This window comes from Lynx canadensis, chromosome D2, assembly GCF_007474595.2.
Source record: "Lynx canadensis isolate LIC74 chromosome D2, mLynCan4.pri.v2, whole genome shotgun sequence".
NCBI classification, from domain to species: domain Eukaryota; kingdom Metazoa; phylum Chordata; class Mammalia; order Carnivora; family Felidae; genus Lynx; species Lynx canadensis.
In genome coordinates, this window is record NC_044313.2 from 2,725,536 (window position 1) to 2,750,703 (window position 25,168).

At 44.4% G+C, this 25,168-nt stretch overlaps 1 protein-coding gene across 1 annotated transcript in view; it reads right to left on the bottom strand.

Annotated features, from left to right (window-relative positions):
- The window catches only part of GLRX3 (glutaredoxin 3), a 31,926-nt gene extending 9,724 nt beyond the window's left edge, over positions 1 to 22,202 (bottom strand). The window contains exons 1-6 of the mRNA XM_030334622.1: positions 22,097 to 22,202; positions 15,744 to 15,852; positions 6,813 to 6,887; positions 5,869 to 6,070; positions 800 to 972; positions 499 to 560 (exon numbers count right to left, since the gene is read on the bottom strand). Of these exons, the coding sequence (XP_030190482.1) occupies positions 499 to 560; positions 800 to 972; positions 5,869 to 6,070; positions 6,813 to 6,887; positions 15,744 to 15,852; positions 22,097 to 22,185 (710 nt within the window). The 5' untranslated portion in view covers positions 22,186 to 22,202. The remainder of the gene's footprint in view (positions 1 to 498; positions 561 to 799; positions 973 to 5,868; positions 6,071 to 6,812; positions 6,888 to 15,743; positions 15,853 to 22,096) is intronic.
- Positions 22,203 to 25,168: the final 2,966 nt, after the last annotated feature.

The window sequence follows — 25,168 nt, forward strand, 5'->3', positions numbered from 1 at the left end:
TTTTACAGCTCCAAATCTCCTTGAATTTTAAGTTATCATGGTTAGAAAGGCAGCGTGAGGCCCCCAAAGTGTTTACGCGGGTACCACATGCGCAGCCCTCGCTCCTCACACTGGGCACTCTTCACAGCCCGCGTCCAGATGACGCTGAGAGGAGGGGCTGTTACTGAAGGCTGAACACCGGGACCGCTGGAGCCTGGCTCCGAGATGCAGAAGAAGTAAGTAAAACTTAGTCATTCCACCGAGACAATGACATTTCGTTCTATAAAAACAAAGAATATCCTCCACATGCTCATTAAATTGGCACAAAAATTTCTCCAGTGCAAATGAGACCTTCCCAAGTTCGCATGACTAGTCTGACTGCAAACAACACTCTTATGACCTCGGCACACGAAAACAAATCCCTCATTTCTATATGGAAAGAGCAATGCAAAAACCAAGAATTAGGAAATATTTTTAAAGTAATAAATGGTAGACTATTTGACACTTTTAAACACTTACCTTTCTTCTAATTTGGGAGCTTTGGGGCAAATTGTATCTAGTTCGTCAGATGCTTCCAGCTCCTGAAATAAACACATGTGTAAGTTTAAGAAACGTTCACTACAAAGCAACTCTCCTTGGTCGTACCCTGACACAGAATATCAATCAACCATCTCATCAGAAATACTTTGCATATACTCCAGATTCATATTCGTAAATGTAGAGATTCTTAAGAAATTCCTACTTTACATTTATTACAGCACTTACAAAAGTGTGCTCTACATGAAAATTCTTTACAAGGTACAGACTTCTCAGTTCTAACCTTGATTATATCAAGTCCTCCTATGAGCTCCCCAGACACATAGAGCTGGGGATAGGTAGGCCAGTTGGAGTAGGTTTTGAGGCCCTGACGAACTTCTTCATCTGAGAAGATGTCAAAACTGCTAAACTGAATATTATGTTTGTGAAGGATTTCCACCATCTGCTTGCTGAAACCTGCATAAGAAAAAGAAAATAAAGAACTTAGCTTCTCTCTTACACATGATTTTAAATTAATTCACAACACACATTAGCTACTGAACAAAGATGTCTGCCTCAATCTCACCCATGATTTAATTAGCATGGCTATACAGCATGGAAAGAGAAAACAAATTCCAACAGCCCCTTATCTGACCTTGAAGTAAACCACGTGTTCAAGTGGGGCTTAGAGTTTAACACATTTGTGAATTTTTTAAAAAGTCTCTCTTTATCAATGTTCCTCTTCAGTATTAGGCATGATTTTGTTGTAGGAGAAATAAGGCTGGCCAGAAAGCCCCAGAACCTGCCCCACCCACCAAGGAGACAAACAGTTGAGCCCTGGATGGCCACCCCACCTTCCCGCACATCCCCATCGATCAGGGGACGGATTCGGATGCCTCCACGGTCCCTCCCAGCCCTGCGGTCTGTGAGTCTATGAGAATGAACACTGGATGGGGGAAAAAAAATCACAACAGTCATTTTTAACCACTCCGTGAGCATACTGAATCCCAGCCGTTTGGTTTCTGTTGCTCTGGAAGTACTTCCTGAGTGTCCATTTCAGGAGCTCTCAGCCTATATGATCTTTAACAGAATAAATTATCTAGGTCGAGGAGGAATGTGTTCTGTTAGTGGACACTGGATACACTGAGTTTCAAAGCTGTCTTTGGTGTTGTTACATAGGAACTGTCAACAGGCTGACAGCGTCTTTCTCATCTGGTGCTGTTACCTGACAGTCTCCTTTTGAAAACTATTTACATTCCCCAAAGTATGTAATGTGATTTTTTTTTTTTTTTTTTTTTTTTTACTGCACCATAGTGACAATCTTTGTTCCATGATTTTATTATACTTTTGTGACACATTTCTGTCCTGTACTTTTTTGACATCATTTTCTTATTATGACATTAGTACTGAAGAATAAGAGTGTGAATACCAGTCTTTTATAAATCTATTCGTCTTGTCTGAAAAGAGGATATTTTTCTTTCCATAAGCTAATTCTTCCCAATTGTTTTTCAATACTTTGTACCACTTTACTCTTTTCACACACCATCCTTCTTTTCAAACAGTCATAATTCACTGGAAAATGACCTGTTCTTCAGGTGCAAAATTCCTATAGGATTTCACAGCATCGGCAAGTATTTTTAAATAAAATCAAATCATAAAATTCAGTGTAAGATTAATTGCAAGAACAGGCTTCACCTGGTGTCCTCCAAAAGCACTTTTACTACGAAAACGGGGATGTACTACTGAGCTCCAAACAATTTTCAAATCTACAGTTTACTGAGATGAAGCACTGGTATTTGTACGGCATATAAGTTGCTTTCCCTACAACTGAAGTGTTAAGTTCATGTACAGCCTGAAGTAAAACACTGATTCTGAAATTTTTTTCGCTCATCTGGGAGTTCATTAGTAAACAGCTAACGGCTGATTGCTGATGGTTATTCTGTTGCCAATATATTAACTCATTTCTACTGTAACTGGCTGAGGAAAAGCTTTCTTTTAGCTTTAGGCAATTACATGCAGACTAGAAAGATTGATGGGGAATGTTCAGTTTTTAAGGGTTAAAGGAGCAGACTGGAAATGTTATGCTTAAGGATAAAACAGTGAGAAGGCTTCATCCCAATAACAAAATATTTACACACTTTTAAGAAAAACGTATGCACGCAATACAAATATTTAAAAGTAGAAGAACCACTTAGCTGTCACAGAACCACCGTTTCTGTCTGCAGTCATTTCTACTCATGACAGAAGGCATGAACAATAAGCCTGACTGGTACATTTCATCTAGTAACAATAAAACCCTAAAGCCCACTTCTCAACCTACAATGTTTGTGTCGGATTTAAAAAGAAAACCCTGTTAGATGACTTTTGCTGCAGAAGAAAAGTCTGTCCCGTGGTTCAAATACCCTTTGCTTTGCTAAAAGCTTTGTTAACTGAAATGGATACAAGAATTCCCAAATAACTTAATTAACCTGCATGTTCAAGGATTTAACATTCTGTCTAAAAAGATGTACATCTCAGTATGTCTTGCAAATCTGCCTAAAACACGAGAGCCCTCTCTTTCCTGTCCTCCTGAGGAGCACAGAGTAAGAATAATCCAGTTCTTTGACGACTGACACCCTACCACCACGTCCAGCTCCTAACACACTACCCAGTTCTGCCGGGAGAAGCCAAAGCTGAGAGCCACAAAGACGGGGTGTAAAGTGTGAAAGGGCTGGGCTGAGATCAAGCGGGGCTCCAGGGCAGACCCTGAAATGGCTCTCAAGGTTTCCCTGACAGAAAATTTAAATGTTATACATTCATGTTTTCTGATTACCCGAAAGCAAGGTGGGGTCGGCTAATCAAACATCACCGCAGCTCCACTCCACAGAGGGGGCCCACGGGGAGTACCGGCTGCCACTGACAGCAGGGCCTTCCGAGGGAATTCTTTCCAAATATGGAAATACCAGCCAGTGGCGTTCGCGAGCACTGACGGCCACTGCTTGTACAGAGGAGGCTCCGCTTGTACCTCACCTCGGATGTGCGAACACAAGAGCAAAACCTATTTTCCACTAAGTGGGCTCAGAAAGGAAGAGGGTGAAAGTCGAGTACATTCCTGAAAGAGAACAGTTTCGAGATGAAGAGTCCGTGTAGCAGGGCGCACAAAGGGGGACACAGAGCCAGAGGAGCATCAATGAAGGAAGTGGCAGGGTACAGGCACAAGAAAGGCACCTTCTAACTGATCCTTGAATAGACGTTTTATTAAAGAATACCAACATTCTAAAGTGATCTATTTCCCATACGTCACTTACTTACTATATTTGATACAAAGACATGTTGTTACACAAATCAAGACCTCAGGAAACAGAAAAACTTGTCAAAAACATAGTTATAAAAATTATAAAGAATAAAGCAAGTACTTGTTTGAAATGAAACTGTACCTGTTAAATTACATATATCTAAAAATCTTGTTTGAATTCCCCAATTACATCTCTTATTATCTAGATGTCTGTAATTATGTTTTTCAGATTGTTCCAAAATGTTTGAAAGCTTCTTTTTTACTCTAACTTGCTTTTTATACACTCTTCTAAATGCCAGTTAACATACAAATGACTAGAAATGCATTATAAGTTAAGTCTAATGAAGAGGTAAGCAGAAAAATGGTTATTCCTCAGGGTAATTCTAATTTATTTGAATAATCATACAACATCTGATTTGCAAAGGATCCCCAAGACTGGCTCCAACCCCAATGCCACCAAAGGAAGGACCAAAGGCACAGAAAGGGTCACTGACCTGTACCTACGTCACCAAGGGTGCCACTGGGCTGCAGCCCCCCTGCTGTGACACCCGGCCACTGTGCTTCCCCCTGCTGCCTCAGCACACCTTCCCCAAGCTGCGGGTTTTACCACCTGCCGATCTGGTGAGGTCACCACTCAGAAAAGAGTGAGAGGACGGTCCTGTTCGAACCCAAAGAAGAGAGCACTGTATCGGCTTTACTGCAGGTTTCCTACGTGGGAACCTGTCATTCAGGTGCATCCACGTGACAGCCAGTTCCACTACTCGTCACATTTCAGTGAAGGCACTGAACAAACCCCGTCAGACTCACGTTGTAAGTCCTTGTTATTAGGTCACCACAGAAAGCACCAGAAAGGATTCTCCTGCCTGATAGGGGAAAGTAAACCAGCCACAACCTCTATTAAAAACAAACAACCACAACAGAGACTGACTCTTGCTACCTGGAGTTAACTCTGGTAGAGACAGAGTTTGCTTTTCAACATCTAAACAGCAAGCATCCTTAGACACGTAAATGCCAGCAAGGAAATTTTTCAAGTAGAAGTGAGAGCTAAAGGAGCCTTTTATCGTTTTAAGATGGGGACTCAACATGAAACTTTATCTTTAAAACTGGACTTTTTCAGAACCTAATATGTAATTTGCTAACCATATAGGGAAGAATTTACAATTAAAGCTATGCTAGAAGCTAGGTTATTTTTATAAAGTCACACTGGACATGCAGTAATCTTATCAACAGCACACTCAATTTTACTGCCACCTATCTGAAAAAAACTCCCCCCTGTATAGTTGAAACAAACTGATTCTCAACAGCATCATCAAAAGGCATTAAATGCTCAATTATGAAGCATAATAATGTTGTACTAGGCATAGTAAAAAGAAAATAACATAAACCCAATACCAGAGGGGTCAAATAAACCCTAATACTTACTTCAGGAGAAAATTACAAGCGTATATATACACGTATGTGTATGTGTGTATGTGTGTATGTGTGTGTGTGTGTGTGTGTGTGTGTGGGTAGGTGGGTAGGTGTATACATACACAGAAAAGAAGAGCACCTATAAACTGGAAATGACAGCAGTAGTTGAACACTAGTCGCATAATTCGATGTGCGACAACAGGGAAGGCCAAAGTACGGGGGAGACACAGAACCACCACCAAAATTCTGAAAATTTTTAAACCACTCAATCTGGGCAAGGTGAATAAAAAGAGACTCAGGAAACCAAGAGAGACAGGAAACCATTAACAGCAAAAAGAACTGAACAGACAAAAGCCCATTCACACAACAGCAATGCCCTCCCAACTCTGCTCCCGGTAAGCTGAGTGGCTTTCCGTCTCTGGGTGCTTATTACATAAACAAAAATCTTCAACTGGATGACTTCTAAGAAGCCTCTGGGTTCTGAAATTTTCTGTGTCTGTGGTGCAAAACAGATTCTCACCACCTCAATACAGAGTGTCAGCGGGAATTAGGACCTTCCGGATTTCCTAAAGCTGTCTCCACACAGGCGAAGGAGGGACGGTGTGGCAGGACCAGAGCACGCCCACCCAGCCGCACCCCACGCCGGTGGAGCCCACTCTGCTCGCGTCCGTGTGAAAGCAGCTTCTTACCACAGCGGGGCTCCTGAGGAGTCCCCTTCATAAACAACATGCAAGGGGCAGCATGAGTTAGTTTCTTCAGGCGCAGGTTGAGGTCTTCTTTAGGATGCTCGTTACCGCTGGGTGGGAAGGAGCCGCTAGATGCGTGTCGCTGAACTTTTTTGGTCAACTCTGGGGCGTGTGCACCATCTAATCGGTCAATTTTCTGAGAATTCTGAAGTTAAAAAAGTCATTTAAAATAAGTGGCATAAAGCTCCAAAATTAAAACAAGCACGAATCCACAGCTCTAGCTGATTTTTAAAGAGGTCAACACTACTTACTATTAGGTGAGTTTTTAAAACTCTGATTACCAATTGGCGGAATGCATCTCCATTTCAGAAATATGTAACTGTTTTCTTTCATCCCCTTTTTGGGAGCATACTAGGAAAACATCGCTACACCTCAAACTCAAACCAGATCAGAGTCCAACCTTAAAGAGAAAAGATTTCCTCCACCCTCGTGGGGATTAATCTGTTACTAAGTACAAATGCAGTACTTGGAGGAACTGTGGGGACACTCAGGGGTGCCCTGAAGCACAGATTTGCACCTGCTTCCTAAAGGAGTCATTAATCAAACCAGGACCGGCCAGATGTTCCATTATGTCCAGGCACATGCCCTAAGCAACCAACTTCTACCCAACGGAGGCGACATTTTGCGGCTAGAGCCAAGTATCTGGACTGTTGTCCAGAAGCTCCAATTCTGGTTGCTGGTCCTCTACATGGCCCATATCACTTCTGCAGGATGCCCCAGGCCAAGCTTTAGCATCAATGCAAACAAGGAGACTACAAGAAGACGGGGCAAAGCCAGGAACAACCGAGTGTCTAACGTTCACGGATCAGGGAAAGGGGTAAAGGAACCAAGATTCAGCCCCCTGGCCCACTACAGATGCAGGATCTCTTGTGCGTCCTTATCCTTACCTTGAAAAACAGAAAGGTGGGAACAGAACTAATTTCATATTTTTCAGATACTTCAGGAACGGCTTCAGCTTCCAACTTTAAAAACAAAAGAATATAAAGCTTGATTATGAAAAGGTCCTTTTTTACGACTTCAATATGTCTACCAGATTCACATGCAGCATCCCTTCAAGTAGGTGATGTTTCTAAAGAGTCTGGTACAAAAGTTTATGACACATTTACATTTAAATGAGACTCACTGGGCTGGTGTGTCATCCACTGAGTCCGCAGTGTCAAAACAGGTTCAGAGGTTTTTATTTTGTTGCACATTTCAAAGGATGCCTGGAGGCTGTGAATAAAATTTTTGGTGCACTAGTGACCTAGTAAATTTTCAATCATATGCAGCTACTACTATATTGAAATCCATAAATCACTGACCCCAGTTATGTCATGATTACAGTGCTTATTTTCTGCCCACAGCAATTCTTGCTGTTTGCTCTATTGACTAATTTCAAGAGGCAGTACATCATGACTGACAGTTGCAGCCTTCTGCAAATTATGAAGCAAAAAGGAGTATTTCTTCAATAAACTATTGATGTCTGATAAATTTTACTTTTAACCCCTGCAAGGCTGCCGGACACTAGGCAGAGATCTTGCTAGGTTATCTACTTCTGGGTCTATTCATACATTTAAATGCATTTTCAATAAGACGACTGCATTCTGCTTGATGATTTCCTTGAGGCCCCTCAACGAGACACGATGTGTTACCTGACATATGAATTTTACACAACTCAATTTCTAAATAATTAGAACACAGTTCCTGTAAGCTATTTATGTGCAGGATTTTGTAAACAATATACTTTGAGAAAAACTAAGACATAATATTGTATCCTTCCCTCACAGGACTTTCAATTTAATATAAACTTTTTAAAACCAATAAAAATCTGAATTCACATCATACCTGTAGGAAATAAAATTTATTGATAAATTATACTGTTAAAAGAGTTAAAGATATATATCCTGTATTTTCCCAGGAAGAGAAGGTTTCCACTGGGCTTGAAACACTATTCTTATCTAGAGCCTTCCCCAATCCAGCATCCAGCTATCCAAATGAACCTGGACGGTAAGTGGGAGGCACAGTCATTCGTCTTTGGTTTCTATCTTCTGTCTCACACGTTCCCGGGTGCTCTTTTACTACTTTATTTCTTTAAAACGCCCTTTAGACAAATATTTTTAATTACCTTCATCTTTCAAAATGTATTAACGTGAAAATTATATACGTTTCAAGTCAACATCAACTGTCCAATAAACTAAAAAAAATGAACAGAGAGAAGACAAAGCATTTGGAGACCACTATGTAGAACACGCTTTCTGAAAGTTCTGAAAACTTCTGTGCCGTTTTCTTTCATACAATTGCACACTCAAAGCAAATAACAGCAGAGAAGGCGATGACTAGGGCAGCTCGTTATTTTCTCTTGCAAATAATACCCCTGGAGTGCCCGGCACACACTGGCACTGGGTGAGGCTCAGTTACGATCCCTATCTTTGGTACAACTGGATTCTAACAGCAAAATAACACAAATTTTAAAAAGGGGCAGTACTAAGGGGCACCTGGGTGGCTCAGTAGGTTGAACATAAAGTAAATTTATACATGATCTCACATGTCTCAGGTCATGATCTCACAGTCTGTGAGTTCGAGCCCGCGTTGGGCTCTGCGAGCCGGGAGCCTGGTGACTGCTTCTGATTCCGTGTCTCCCTGTCTCTGCCCCTGACCCACTCATGCTCTAGCTCTCTCAAAAATAAACATTAAAAAAAAAATTTTTTAATAAAAGAAAGGGGGCAATACTCAGCAAAAACAAGATACTATGGTCTTAAACCAAACCAAAACAGGCAACATCGGGAATCATAAAAACACATTCCTCTGTGCTGCTTAAAGTTGACCTCTTCTCATATTCCTGCTGGTTTCCAAGGGTCTCCCTTAGTGACAATTCTTCTAGGAAGCAAATCATCCTCTTGAAATTCCTAAAGCCAGGAGGATCACCACAAGCACCTCTCCTCAGAATAGCTCCCAGCGAGATGACATCTTCTTCGTAAGACAAAGGCAGTGGTGACAAACAAATCCTCCCAGAGCAGGGGCCAGGACTGTCACTAAAGGCACAGCCATTCTCCCAGAACATCAAGGGTTATCTGAGGCCCTAAAACCTTTGCAGCAGTAAAATTCTCTGGAAACATTTTTATTGGATGTAAAGCAACATGACAATTCTATCAATGAAAATAGAAAATAAATAAATACTGAAAAGTGAGCTGCATTCAGAAAAGACCAACGGCAGTCAATAATAGCTATCTTTCATGGAAAACCTACTCGGTGCCATAAACCATGACAGGCTCTTTGCATTCAATTGCCTAAACTACTTAACACCTGGAAAAGTGTATGGTACATTATCATCTCAACCTTACAGGGGGCTAGGTAAAGATGTAACTTGTCCCAAAACACACAGTCACTGGGTAGGAGAGCTGAGAAATAAACCCAAGACTGACTACAAAACCTATGCTTTTTTTCACTATACTACGGTAAACTTTTTCTACTGTATCGATCAAAAAGAAAGATTAAATTTCAAAGATAGGATTTATACATGACTTTAGCCCTCACCAAACACGAACGTTTCCAGAATGGAATTTCAGACAGAATGCCTTTGTTGGGAACCATCTACTTCCTGAACCATGACTCTCAAACTCAGACCCTTCCCGTGTGCAGTCGGGTGAGGAGAGGCAAGGAGCTGTTACCACAGCAAGGTTAACTGCAGAGGTAGGGAACTCCCTCTCTAGAGGGTCACCAAAGACCACTATGATGGTAATGGCTGACAGCTATGATTAATCTAAGCCAGACACTGTTCTAAGTGCAGTTTGTATACTGAGCCATTTAATCTGCACGATCATAGATGCTGTCATTACACCTAACTAACAGAAGAAACTGGAATTTAAGGAGGTTAGGTAACTCAGCCAAGATTCCAACAATGGTGAGCAGTGGAGGAGGGCACTGTAGCTCCAGAGCCAAGCTCCTCTCTACACCGCCAAGCTACCATTTCACCAAAGCCAATGGTTACTCTTTGTTCATCGTGTTACTGACCTTTCAGTATCATTAGTACAACCGCACCCACCTTCTCATGATACCCTTCACTTGGCTTTCCATGTTTTGTTTTGTTTTTCCCATAACTCTCATGACTCAGTCTCTTTGGCTTCTTCCCTCACATCTGGCCAACCTCTCCACGGCTGGCACATCCCAGGACTTGGTTCTGAGTGCACTTCTCTTATTTACGCTCATCCTCCCTGAGCGGTCTCATCTAAGAAACACCAATATGGTGACAACGCCCAAGTTGTATCCAGGCCAGACCTCCCCGCTCAGCTCCAAGCTACACACTTGACATCTGCATGTGGATCTCTACCAGGCATTTCCCACCAAGCCTGTTCCTCCCCAGGGCATCTCTGTCTTCTTTCATCCAGCCAGTGATCCAATCAAAAGGAAGACAACTTTGATTACTCCATTTCCCTCACCCGACATCCAATCCGTTAACAGGTCTTCTGGGTTCCCCCTCCAAAATACAAGCCAAATCAGACCATGACGTCATTTCGATGCTCCCTTGCCACCAGTGTCCAAGGCATCTCTTACCTGGCCTGTGAAATAGCCTCCTAACGTGCGTACTTGCTTCCAGTCTGCATCCTTCCGCCACTTCAACCCACTCCCCACAGGACAGCCAGGTAAGCGCTTAAAACCAGAAACTGATGTGTCACTTCCACTGCACTCAAAATAAAACCCAAACTCCACCAGTGCCCACAGGTCATGTGGCTGTTGCCTCCCCTTCCAGCCTCCTGCCATACCCTCTCCCCCTTCACTGGCCCCACCGGTGGCCCATATGCAGGCCAGGCCCTCCAGCAGTACTCACTTGCTAATCCACAGCCTAAAAGTTTGTCCTGGCTCTCCCAAGGACAGCTCCTTTTCCTTCTCCAGCTCTCTTACTAGATGCAGCTCTCCAGCCAGACCGGAATAAAGCACCCATCAGCCCAGGTTCTCTTCTTCCACACCCGATTTCTTTCCTTTCAGAACTATTCTCTGAAATGACCTTGATAATGTTACCCGATTACCCTATTGTTGTGTACCCCCAGTGACTAGCATAGTAGTGGCCTGTAAGTGTTGGGTAAATAAATGGTGGTCACTACTGCTAAGCCAACAACGGGAGTGACCACTGACCAGCGTGGCACTGATCCCCAAGGCTGAGGAGAGAACAATTAAACCTGACATTCAGGAATATTTTGTTAAACATCAAAAAGAGGCTTCTGTCTAACTCTGTGACTTGTGATATTAAAGGAAAACCTTTCGAAGTAAAATTCCTTGTCCAAATAGATCTTTAATGTTTTTGATAGCTTTTTAAAAGAACTTTACCAAACGTAGCCCAGGAATGGCTAATGAACTGTTAATTGTTAATTTTTTTTTTAATTACCAAGACAGCATAAATAAAAACTAGGATATTTTTAAGATTTAGCAATTCTAGGGGCGCCTGGGTGGCGCAGTCGGTTAAGTGTACGACTTCAGCCAGGTCACGATCTCGCGGTCCGTGAGTTCGAGCCCCGCGTCAGGCTCTGGGCTGATGGCTCAGAGCCTGGAGCCTGTTTCCCATTCTGTGTCTCCCTCTCTCTCTGCCCCTCCCCCGTTCATGCTCTGTTTCTCTCTGTCCCAAAAATAAATAAACGTTGAAAAAAAAAAAAAAAAAAAAAAAAGATTTAGCAATTCTACTTGAATTATCTGAGAGGCATTTTTAGAGTTCTCCAGAAGTGGAATCCTACATACGTTCTCTAAGATGCCAAATAAACTGGTCAGTATTCTCTGACACTGAAAAACAGGAATTCAGCTAAGTGGTACCTAGTTACACAGCTGGCTGGCACCCTTCTGGAGATGACCCTACATTGTCTGTTTACAAATACTAACTGAACAGACATTTAGAATTGAACATTTCTATAACCACACAGAAATTATCTATACTGATTTTAGAGACCCTTAGAAACTGAACTGTGAGCTGTATTTTAAGATGCTTGCGCATTCAAGAATAAAATTATAACAATTCCTATTTTTTAAGAATCAAAAAATACAAATTTAAGTAAGTCCTATACCTTTGCCTTCATATCTGAAGTTACAATGAACGTAAAATTCAAGTTCAGCAGGAACTATACAAATCAGATTACTACTAAATGAAATACAGTAGTACAAAACCTCACCAACCAGGTGGCCAATAAGCTTGACTTTGAGATTTTATGTACCAAAGTGCCTTATATGGTAAAATGAGTACCACGGCTTAATTGAATCAGAATGCCAAGCTGGAAGAGGGGTGGGGGAGGCTGGCATAGGAGATGGAAGCCAATGACACAAAGGAAAGCAATAAAAAAATGAAAACAAGGTAAGGTACAGGTCTCTACTTCAAATATCCCACCACCTACTCAAGAAGCCAAACAAAACAGGAATTAAACGACAGAACAGACAAAAGTACAAGATATTCTCTAATCGTTGAACCATAGGCACAGACTAAGTTTGGAGATGGAAAAAAAAAAAAAAAGCCACAGGGGTACATGGGAGACTTCATATAAAAGGGATTTGGTTTGAATCATCATGTTGCACACCTTAAAAATATACAATTCTCATTTGAAGAAAAAAAATAATAAATTTAATGTAACAAATTGAATAAAATATTTCAATTAATAATTTAAATCACAATAAAATCAAACGTAAAATTAAAAAAAATGAACAGCCACTCTACAAAAAGACGAATTTGACTCGGACCTCGAATAGAACTACTGGTACCCAACTACACCATCAAAAGGAGCCTTATGCTGTTCTCGCTCCTTCCCACCCCACTACCACACCCTAGACCTTGAAAGATTCTATCTATCAAACAAGGGAGTAAACAATAAACGTGTATTCCCGTTTTAAAGGCAAAGAGTTGGGGCACCTGGGTGGCTCAGTCGGTTGAGCGTCTGACTTCGGCTCGGGTCATGATCTCACAGTCTGTGGGTTCGAGCCCCCTCCCCCCCTGTCGGGCTCTGTGCTGACAGCTCGGAGCCTGGAGCCTGCTTAGGATTCTGTGTCTCCCTCTCTCTCTCTGCCCCTCCCCTGTTCATGCTCTGTCTCTCTCTGTCTCAAAAATAAATAAAAACATTAAAAAAACAATAAATTAAAGAAACAAAATTAAAAAATTTAAAGGCAAAGAGCTAACAAACTGACTTTACACATTTTGAAAAGCAAGGACATGTAACATTTTAATTAGCCATTTAATTTTACTCTGAACAAATGTTAAGTTTTCAGTAAGACTTTGGGCAATAAGAGCGACTCCTATGTCTTCTCGAAGGCCTTGGAGGTGTGCGAACCTCCTGTGGGGCCCAGAGCCTTGGGTTCGGGCTAGATGGGGCAGCCAATGTGCAACAGTGAATCACCGCAAGGCACGGGCATAGACGTGGTGCCAAAGAGCGTGTGTGCACTTCATCACCAGCCCATCAGTACCGGAAGGAGGGTGTTCGTTCACGTGCAATAAATGTGAGAGTCCTGCCTTTCGACAACCTGTTCCGGTGAGCACAGACTAATTCGGACCAAAACGTACGCTAACTTTTCTCAGGTATTACTTTCCCATTGTCTACAAAACAAGAAACTGTTGGTGGTCACAAAACTCTACACTCAAAGTATTAAAGGGGCGCCTGGGTGGCTCAGTCGGTTAAGCGTCCAACTTTGACTCAGGTCACCATCTCACGGTTCATGGGTTCCAGCCCCGCGTCAGGCTCTGTGCTGACAGCTCGGAGCCTGGAGCCTGGACCCTGCTTCAGATTCTGCGTCTCCCTCCATCTGCCCCTCCCCTGCTTATGCTCTGTGTGTCTCTCAAAATAAACAAACAGTAAAAAAAAAAAAGAAAAAAAATTAAGTATTAAAAACATTATGCTTGAGATCACCTACATGATGATTTTGGAAATCTAAGTTATAAAATGGACTGATCTCTATAATTCACAAGTCAAAAATGCCAGACTGTTGGCAGTCAAAAAACAAACAAAAAAAACTAAGAAATCAAATTAAAAGACACAGAGCAGAACATCAGTTCCCTTCCCTAGACTGTTCAAAAAGCTCTCAATAACAAAAGACAGTTATTTTAAAATGAACTGCACCCTCTCTTACTGGGGAATGCCAACAGACCTCTCAAATATTTTACTTCTTATTTGCTCACCAATTAAATTACCTACCTTACAAAGTCCACTGCAGGTTATCCCTGCCATTTAAAGACCAACTACTCCACAGAGTGAATTTTCAGAAAGTAATGACTCCTGGGAGAACTGCCCCACCTAGCGCCACCCCCTACCCCCGAGAGGCAGGTGCAGTAGGGTTCAGGCATCCCCAGCAGACCAGGACTTCCAACGCCTGGCGAGACACTTAAGCACGTGAACAACTTAAAATCTCACTGCCAAGTGTGGTACCAATGTGAGAAGTAATTCTATAGTCTCTTTAAATAAACCATTCAGATGGCAGCTCAGAACAATGTGTCACCTAAACCTGTAACATTATACACATAAAAGCAGACTTGCAACAATTACCATCATCTTGATTAATCTTATGATTGAAATGTTTAATCATTCATTCCACTTGTAATCATTATCTTTTATCACTGACCAAACATGCAGTTTTAATGTCTCCTTCCATTATTTATACTGGACATTTTAGGGTTACATTCTAAGGTTACATTTACACATTTCATTGGAATTTTAAATAAGTCCTTAAATTTTAAAAAGCTAGCTATTACTTCTATATTTGCTCTATCTTCATTAAAAAAAAAAAAAAAAAAGAAAACACTGAAAGGATTCATGCAAAATTAACACAGGCAGCCCCTTCTTTATAGGGCAGGACAGCAGAGTGGGGGGCGGGGAGAAGGTGCAGGGGTTGTGATTTTGAGACATCTAACTGCAACACCATCCAAAGCACACTTATCTGTACAGAAACTGCCTGAAAGTTTTATCTCCTGTTACACGGATGAATTAGCCTTCAGAATTCTGTTTTCAGTTGATACACAAAGCGGAAAATAGAGATGTCACTTTTAACCCCACATGTGGGTATATTTGCTAAACATGTCCTCTGAACTCACAAATTCTGGTTTTATAAAATAAGGCTTTGGTCTTTCTTGTTTCTTTAAATCTGAAGGATTCAGGTTTCTGAAACCAGGGTTTCCCTTCTAAGATTCTCGGCTTCTCTACTGTGGCTTTGTTGTTTCAACCAGTACTAAGTCCTGAATGACAGCATTAAATGTGCTAAACCAAGTAGCTAATCCACAGCCTCAACTATCACTTCCTAGTACGTGCCCACCCAAGACACAAACTAGGAACTAGAGCACGCAAAGCTGGGTGAAAACAAGGCAAGCCAGAGAGACACCAGATTCCTTCCTTCTCTGCTTCCTAAACAGGTCAGCAAAGCTTTCGGTTTCTCCTATGGGTCTGCATTTACCTGACCCCAGATCCCAGATAGCAGCTTCTTTCCGTTCCCCGGGTTCCCAGCCGCCTCACACACCCTTTCTCCAATCACTTGGCACATCACACCTTGCTCTTCAATGAAGCAAGCTCTGTTAGTATTTTTACCGTACTAAAACCACAATGGCCCACACTGAATGATCTAGTCTGCTTCTGTTCACAAACATCCCCGCTGCCCATCCTGCAATCTACCAAGCATGTGTCAGGGAAAGTATGGTGATTGTTACACTACTCAGTACTTGAGAAATGCAAAGCAATTTTAAGATTTTTAAGAATAATCTACCGCAAAAATAACACATGCACCAACTATAAATGTAGCATCCCACACCCCTCCTCCCTTACGTTAGTAAAATGCAGTCTGCATCATAAGTCAGAATTAAGCTCACAAAAGATGCGACACTGGAAATACAATACCTTCACAAATGAAACTTGAGGGTGCTCTTTGGCCAACTCTGCCATCACGTCGTTCATCTGAGCACACTGCGGAGCCCATGGCGCCCAAAAATGGACCACGAGGAGGGACCTAGAAATCAACAAAAAGCAATGTTTTAAAGCTATAGTGTCTTTAAAAATAAGGAGATAGGTATATATATTCAATTCTATTACCAAAAATCCTGTACAAGAACTGCCTGAATTGCTTTTGTACTGCTACCATTTTGTTGTATTAAACAAAGACTGAAATGGAAGGCTTGCAAGGTCTTGATAATCTTTCGGATGAACTTTCAAGTCAATGGTATCTCTTGAGTGAAGACTTACTTCATATGAAGTGGTTCTAAATATTCATCCATCTCAACTCACAGTCCTATAAATCAATTATGTTCTCAGATCCTTAGGAAAGGCGGAAACTAGATGTCTGCACGATGTCTCTGAAAAGGGACTGCAGATAGATGGTCGCTACAAATTCTAGGATTCACTTTCTAAGCACAGTACTGTGGAGGCAGAGGTATAGTTGTGACCACAGGAACAGGAATAAAATGTTGAAAATGAAGGCACGCAGGCAGAAAACAAGGGGAAAAAAAACTTTTTTATAATGACATCCTTTTTTTACATTATACTACAAAAGATTTTCTAAAAGTTGATAGTATGAACAGACAGGACAGTGGATTAATAAATTGTTGACTAAGTTCTTAGGCATCTCAGTGTATATTTATCAACCATTTTCATACAAAATTGTCTTGGCAAAGATCTATCCTCATACTGAACTTAAACACCCTTCCACAGAATTCTAAGTTCAAATATAACCACCCCCAATCAGAAAAAATGTGAAAAAGCAGGGAAAAAAAACACAATTTTTAAAAAAATGTTACATAGAGAAAGGAAGTAAGGGCAACTAACCTGTGGGTAAGCAAAGGAGTGGCAACCTGTAAAACCAGTGTAACAGTACGGCTGAGAGAAGAGTGAGCCTCCCATCCAGCGTCAGAGAACAGAAGGAAAGGGATTTCAGAGGTAGGAGGGGCAGGATTGGGTTGGTGACCTTAGAAGCATGGGCTAGAGCAACTCCCAAGTTTCAGTGACTGATGGATGACCAGCGGTGGCAGCAGGCATGGGTCACATATACTAGCCGCTAACCTGAGAGGAGAGGAAACCTGGTGGGCTGCTAGTGATGGTCTCAAACTCAGGAAAGAAGTCTGTGCTTCATCTGCAGACAGACTTGGGAATCAAGAAACAGAGCTGGCACCAAGCTCTCCAAAAACACAGAGGTCAGAGCCTCTGGACTCATCAACAGGAGTTGGGACAGACAAAGGAAAAGGAACCCGGCAGTAGACCAGAAAATGGAGCCTAAATGGAACATTCTGGGGCTCGATTCTGTTGTGCCCCTCAAAGGTTAAAGGGCCTCACAGAAGTCAAGAGAAGGAGGAGGAAGGAATGACAACCATCTGATGCAGGTGGCAGGGCACCAGCAACGCTGGACGGCAGAAGCACAAGTCGGACTGCAGCATGCGGGGGACTGAACCTAAGAGGAGGAAGCAGGTTGCTAGAAATCTACACTTTTATAAGAGATCTGTCTGTAAACAGGGGGAGTCCCAGGCAGAGGCAAAGACAGGCTCAAGGGATTGGCTTTTTTTTTTTTTTTTTTTTTTTTTAGTTTATTTATTTATTACGAGAGAGAGAAAAAATGTGAGCGGGGGAGGGGGAGAGAGCGTGAATAGAGAATCCCAAGCAGGCTCCACACTGTCAGTGCAGAGCCGGAGGCAGGGCCCAAACCCACAAACTGTGAGATCATGACCTGAGCCTAAACTGGACGCTTAACTGACTGAGCCACCCAGGCGCCCCTGTTTTTTTTAATACAAGAAAATCTTCACGTTTATCTTGTGAGGGGGTAGTGCAAGTGGAGAGGAAAAGGTTGAAGGCAAAAGAGCCTTCTAAGGATGCAAAGTCTCGGGGCGGCAGGGGAGGGGAACCTAAGAGCAGAGAAGAATTCATCTTGAGATAAGGGGCAGTCTGCTCCAGGTCAGGAGTGAAGCAATCCAGAATGGGTAAAGCTACGAATAAATGTTAGATGTTGGGGGAGGGGAGAGTAGAAGGAGAGTTGGGGAGATGCTGTTTTCCCAGGTAGGAAGCGTGTCATTTGCTGAAACAAAGGAAGATGGAGGTCTGAGTCCCAGACAGCACTGAGGCAGAAGGGAGAGCTGCCCGGGGGCACACAAGAGGAAAGCAGCATGTTCTCAAGAAAGACCCACCTAAGGCTGGAAAGGACATACTGTGGGTCCCTAATCAATAGGTTATCGCTCGTGTCCAGCAGAACTCAGAAGCTCCAACGTGTGGGTAGGTGGGCCTCAGGGTCTATGGCAGAGACTATGCTGTGTTTCACCAAGTGTGGTTTCCTTCTCCTCCTGGGCGTACAGCCTGACTACACTTGCAGCTGTCTGGGGCCCCAGAACTGAGCTCTGGCCAGTGTGACGCAGGCCATAAGTGATCTACCTGCCCCTCAAAAACCTCTGAATGAGCCTCTGCAGAGGATGCTGGGGAGGCTCCAAAGCCTAAGGGGACGGGGAGAAAGAAAAGAGGCCCACAAAAGGACCTGCACACGAATGTTCACAACAGCCTCAGACACAATAGCCAAAAACCGGAAATGACCCAAATGTCTACAAATTGGAGAAACTGTTGTCTATTCATATAATAAAATACTCCTCAGCAGTAAGAAGGAACTAATGACAGACCCATGCGACAACATGCATCTCGAAGCATGCTGGGCAAAACAACCCAGACATAAAAAATCAGCAGCTGTAGACTCCATTTACATAAAGTACCAAGAACAGGCAGAACTAATCTACACTGACAGAAAGTGGATCAGCGGTGGGGGTTACTGGAAAGGAGCTAAAGAACATTCTGGGGCTCGATACTGTTGTGAATGGTGATTACTTGTGTACGTACAACTATAAAAATTCATCATACCTAACTATTAAGATCTGTGCATTTTACATGGTGCGTATGTTAATACCTCATTTTTAAAAAACTGGGATACCATTTTCTACTAAATTGAAAAGGATTTTTTAAATAATATTCCACGACCAAAAAGATGGAGAGAGCCAAGCATTTCCATATCCTGCTGGTAAAAATTAAACTGCAACCTTTCAGAAATTTCCTACACACGGTCAAGTATCTATCCTAAGGAGGTAATTAAAGAGACAAAGATTTATGTATATGAATACTTTTCCATTATCTTATAGAAAATAACTAGAAAAATCAATTCTTCAACAATACTATAGTTTTTTTAATGGTCAAACAATAAAATACTATCAAGACATTAAGAATCATTTTTCAAGGAATTTTTACGACATGGAAAATTGCTCACAATATGATTGTATTTTTAAAAATTAAGGGGCGCCTGGGTGCTCAGTTGGTTAAGCGTTCAACTTCGGCTCAGGTCATCATGTCACGGCTCCAGTTGGAGCTTCACATAGGGCTCTGTGCTGACAGCTGAGAGCCTGGAACCCGCTTCGGATTCTGTGTCTCCCTCTCTCCCCCTCCCCCACCCATGCTGTGTCTGTCTGTCTGTCTCTCTCTCCCCCCCCAAATAAACATTAAAAAATAACTTAATTAAAATGTTACCAAACTTTATAATAGTATGAACTCATCTATGCAAAAATAAATAAATAATGCACCTGAAACTAATATACTGTGTCAATTATACTCTAAGAATTAAAAAAACGAAAAAAGTACACCTACACAACTTAAATTCCATTATCACTAACATGGCTTTGAAGAGTAATTTAGGTCTTAATCATAGAATCTTCCCAATTATAAAATAGCAATAACTAATACCCTGGAATGTTGGGAAGATCAAACAAAAATATGAAAACGTTTTGAAAACGCAGAAGTATGATAGTATCAATAGTTATTTTACATTACCCACAATATTCTCATATTTAGATGCTTAGCTTTCTAATTAAGTACGCTGGGTCTGGTAGCATGAGGATATAAACCTGAAACAAACATACTCCGCCCTCTCTTAGGTTATAGGTAAGAGTACTCTGTAATCCAGTGTGCATGGTGTGCCGTTGAGGACCAGGTTCAAATCCCAACTAACGTGACTTTGGACAACGTAACAGACACCTTGGTTCTTCATCAGCAGGATAAATGGTGCTCGATAAATAGCAGTTTCTCTCTCGTTAGGTGTTCTGCTCCTGCAGTTCCTCATCTGCAGATAACACCAGCTACACTTTATTAAATACCGCCTATACTCGACTCGTAAGTATTTTACACACGGGCAAAATCTCAATTACTCTGCAGATGGGTATTAACATTCCGCCCAGCACAGACCAGCTGAGGTGTCAGCGATCTACAAACACCTGACACGACGCAAGCAAAAAGTTCAATTCATGTAAAATTTTTTTTTTTTTAATTTATTTTTGGGACAGAGAGAGACAGAGCATGAACGGGCGAGGGGCAGAGAGAGAGGAAGACACAGAATCGGAAACAGGCTCCAGGCTCTGAGCCATCAGCCCAGAGCCTGACGCGGGGCTCGAACTCCCGGACCACGAGATCGTGACCTGGCTGAAGTCGGACGCTTAACCGACTGCGCCACCCAGGCGCCCCTCATGTAAAATTTTAAAATTGAGAAGTGATGTTTACAAAGCAGATTTTTAATTGACTACAATGCCAAGTACTATTTAATTTTTTTTTAAGTAGGCTTCACGCCCAGCGCGGAGCCCAACGCGGGCCCAAACCCACAGCCCCGAGATCAAGACCTGGGAGGAGATCAAGTGTCTGAGGCCCAACTGAGCCACCCAGGCGCCCCTACTTAATAACGTAAATGCTTCCATTTTCACCGAAACCGGCAGATTTATTCCCTTCCTGGATGCCATGCATCATTGCCCAGGTGCCTGTTTAATCGCTATGGAAAAGGTGTCTTGTCTCCTGGATCACTTTAAGTGCGGGCCAGCGGCAAGAATACGTGGTACGGTACGGACTGAGTTATTTTAAGGATTTTTATGAATAAAAAATGAAACCTAAAAACCAAACTGTGCAACACACAGAGCAAAACAGTCTTTCAGGTGATAGTAAGTTCAAACACGTCCAGAGGGCAGGCCCGCGCAGGCCCTGGTCCTTTCAGGAAGCGTCCACCTTGGCTGTCCTCGGTAATCTGAACGCAAGCGCGGATGAGTCAGAACCCACCTTTCATCAAGGAGTATTGGTCATTTCTCTCCTTCCTCCCCACCCCAAACAACTTTCCAAGCAAGCCTCAAAAGTCAAAAGAGCTGTTCTGGTCAATACCTTTGACTCCGCCACGTCCCCAGCCCATGACCAGCCACAAGTTCAGGCAGGAATTCTCACCCTGCTCCATTTCCAACACAGGCACCTAACTCCCCCGTCTCACTTGCTCTCCCAAGCAGGGCACTACCTGCCCCTAAATCAAATCCGGGGGTGGGGGTGGGGGTGGGGTTAATCCCACGGAATTGGGTCCACAGGCACTTACTGCCTGGGACCGCCATGCAACTACTCTGTTCCATACTGAAAATACTCCGGGCTTGACGATCCCGCGCGCCAGGCGAGGTCGCGGGGTACACGCACCTCCTCCTTCACCCACCACAACCCTAGGGAGCCGCTACTCTAAGAATCCATCTCACCGTCGAGGAAACTGAGGCCCGGTAATGAAGCCTGCCCAAGGGTCACAAGGCTAGGTAGTGGCGGGGCTGGGGACTGGCTCCCCGGCCATCCGGCCCTGGAGCCCCCACCGTACCCGGCGGCAGTAGAGCGGTACGAAGCTCAGAGAACCCCCAGGCCCCGGAGGGCTCACGGGGGGAGGCGGCAGGAGCGCCGCGGGGCGGCCCCGGAAGCCCTGGCTCGTACGCGCCCACCCAGTTCGGTGTCCCCTAATCCCGCGCAGCCCCGCGGGTCCCCTTCTGGAGCCGTCCCCAGGGCCAGGAGCGCGTGTGCCAAAGCAGCACAGACCCCGGCTCGGCCAGCTCCCCAAACAGGAAATCCCCGTCTGCGGCTGCAGGTGAGCTGGAACACGCGAGCACTACCCGAGTATGCACACGTCTCGACCGCTCGGCTCCAGGGAGGCAGAGTCACCTAACCCGCTAGGCCCTCCTCAACCGCCCGCTGCTGGCAACGCGGCCGCGGGGTCTCCGCGCCCCTCCCCCGGCCCCGGGGCCGACTCGCCGCGCCGCCGCGCCCCGCGGCCGCCAGGCCGGGCGTCCGGGCCGAGCCGGGGATCGGGCCCGGAGACCAGGCTCGGGATCCGGGGGCCGCCGGCCGCCGCCCGGGAGGCCGCCCCCCGCGTGCGTCCCCCCAGCCCCGCCGCCCGCCGCCCCGCTTACTTGGCTGTGAGGCGCAGCAGCTCCTCAAACTGCCGGGTTGAACCGACCTCCACCACAGCCGCCGCCGCCTCGGCCGCCCCCGCCGCCATGCTGCAGCCGCCAGACAAGAGCAATCGAGCGCGGGCGGCCGGCGGGGGCGGGGCCTCCGGGCGACTGCGCGCGGAAGCCCCGCCCCCGGGCCTCCCCGGGCCTGCGCTTGGGGCGAGCACGGAACCGGGGGCGGAGCTTCCGGGGGAGCGCCCGCTCGCCTGACCCGCTTGCTCCTGGCATCGCGGACGCCCGCCTCGCTGGGCACCCGCTCCCGGAGGCTCCGCACCTTCCAGACAGTTCTACAGCAGCCGGGAGGAGGGTGTGTGCGCGAGTGCAGGTGAAGTCAGGTCTGGACGTCCCACAGGATAGCATTTTAATCTAAAATGAAATTAACTAAAAGGTGCGGATGGAATGGGATAGATGTTACTGAAAATGGAAAATTACATTATTTAAAATGCAATGAGAGCCATGAGGAACTGTTTTGTATCCTGACTGTAGTTACACATGCAAACCTAAACATAAAATTGCATAGGACAAAATACACACACAAATGAATTCCAGTAAAACTGGGGAATCTGAAGAAAAGGGGCGGATTGTGTGATCATGGACATCCCGGTTGTGGTTTTGTACTATGGTTTTTTGCAAGATGTCCTCTTTGGGGGAGAAGGTACACAGGATCTCTCTGTATTATTTCTTAGAACTGCATGTGGCACAAAATTATTTTACAATGAAAAAAAGTTTTTTAAATAAAACCTAGAGATTACTATGCAAAAATGCAATAGAAGGAGGGGAACCCCATGTTGCAAAACAGGGTGTATACTCCCATGGCCATTTTTAAAAAGTTTTTTTATGTTTGTTTTTGAGAGAGAGAGAGAGAGACAGAGACAGAGACAGAGACAGAGAACACCAAGCAGGCTCCATGCTGTCAACGCAGAGCTGGACACAGGGCTCGAACCCACAAACCATAAGCTCATGACCTGAGCCAAAATCCAGAATCCAACACTTATCTGACTGAGCCACCCAGGTACCCCACTCTGATGGCCATATTAAACAGGAATATAAGAAATTAAATGACATAACTACCTATAGCTGAACACAGCATAGAAAAAGTTCTTCAGAAGGATGTGCCCCAAAGTGTTAGGAGAGCTTGCCCCTGCAAAAGAGCAGAGTGAAAGGGAAGACCTTCATTTTTTACATTATGTACTTCTTAGTGTCATTTGCATTTTTTCAAAGAACATGGACTGTCTTTGTAATTTTAAAAAATAATGAAATTGTAATGCACAAGGGAAATGTGCAATAGTGATTCTTTTTCAAAAAGCAGTAGTAATCACCCCTTCTGAATGTGGCTGTTTTAAAAATCCTGATTTCCCCTCTAAATGGAATTTGCTGATAGTAGCACACACCAGCTACAGAACATGCTCTCTACTTACAAAAAAAAAAAGGAAAACTCCCAGATTACATTACCACTTGTCACTCATGCTCTTTCTGCCGCTATCACCATCGACATAGTGAGTGATAGACATCAGACACAGGCATAATGGTTAGCAGCTGACCTCTGAGCTTTAAAATGCTCTGACTTTGGGGGCACCTGAGTGGCTCAGTTGGTTGAGTGTCCAACTCTTGATTTTGACTCAGGTCATGATCCCAGGGTCGTGGGATTGAGCCCAGAGTTGGACTCCGTGTTGAGTGTGGAGCCTGCTTGGGATTCTCTGTCTCTCTCCCCTGCTGGCGCTCGCTCTCTCTCTCTCTCTCTCTCTCTCTCTCTCAAATAAAAAAATAAAATGCTCTGACTTTGGCAACAAAAGACCACTCCCCTCAGCCCTGAGCCCAAGCCACATGTGGGAGGCTGTTGCATCTGAGTTACAGGTACATAAGCATATATACACGTATAAAGTGCTTGTCAGCCTTCCGAAGCCCTCACAAAAGAGTCTGTATTTATCACTCAATGCTCCTCCGGCTGCTGAGGTGAAAACATCACCACCTACCTACACTTCATAGCTAAGGAAACACCCAGACCCGCGGCAGGGAAGGACCAACACCAAGATCACACTAGGCCTTCTCTTTACACCTCCTGCCCGTCTCGTGTACCCCACTGCACCCCATCCCTTCCATGTGAGTACGCTGTGAGTACGCTGTCGTCTCTAAGCTTGTTGCACCCAAAGGGAAAAGCTCATCATCCTAGTAAACTGGTTTGGCCCGTTACAGAATACTCTGGACTTGGCTTTCCCTCCAGCCCGTTAGTGTGGAAGAGCTTAAAAACACAGGAAAGCAATATACTGGGGCTGTTTTCGGCCTATGTACCGATGTGTGTTCATCCCAGGCACTGACCTTCTGCTGACCCCATACAGAAGCATCATTTAGCCGTGTTCTATTCCCTCCCGGCGCCCCCTTAGGGAAGCCAGTGACATTTCACCTTAAGTGTCTCCTGAGCAGGGGCCTCTCCCGGGCTCCCAGACCCTGCTCAGTCAGGAACCAGGCACAGCTCAGCTCTCCTGGGACAGCGGCCCAGCCCTGAAAAGGACAGGACAGTTAGGTTTCTCCACGGGTGCTGTGCTGCGTCTCAGGGACCCGCAGCACAGGGATCTGGAGGCCGGGACCCCGCGTTGTGAAGTCTTGGCCCGGGAGAACCAAAGCTCCAGACAGAGCTGCCGGAGGCCTTCCTGGCAGCAAAGCAGCCCCCACACCCTGCATCTATGAATGGACCCCATTTTAAAGAGGGCTGAGTGTGAGAGAGAGACTGTGGGGTCGTTATTTTTCCAGGTAACGACAGCTAACATTAACTGCTCCTAAATAGGCAAGGAAATATTTTCGCCCTGCATTTTTTTTTAATTTTTTTTTTCAACGTTTATTTATTTTTGGGTCAGAGAGAGACAGAGCATGAACAGGGGAGGGGCAGAGAGAGAGGGAGACACAGAATCGGAAACAGGCTCCAGGCTCCGAGCCATCAGCCCAGAGCCCGACGCGGGGCTCGAACTCACGGACCGCGAGATCGTGACCTGGCTGAAGTCGGACGCTTAACCGACTGCGCCACCCAGGCGCCCC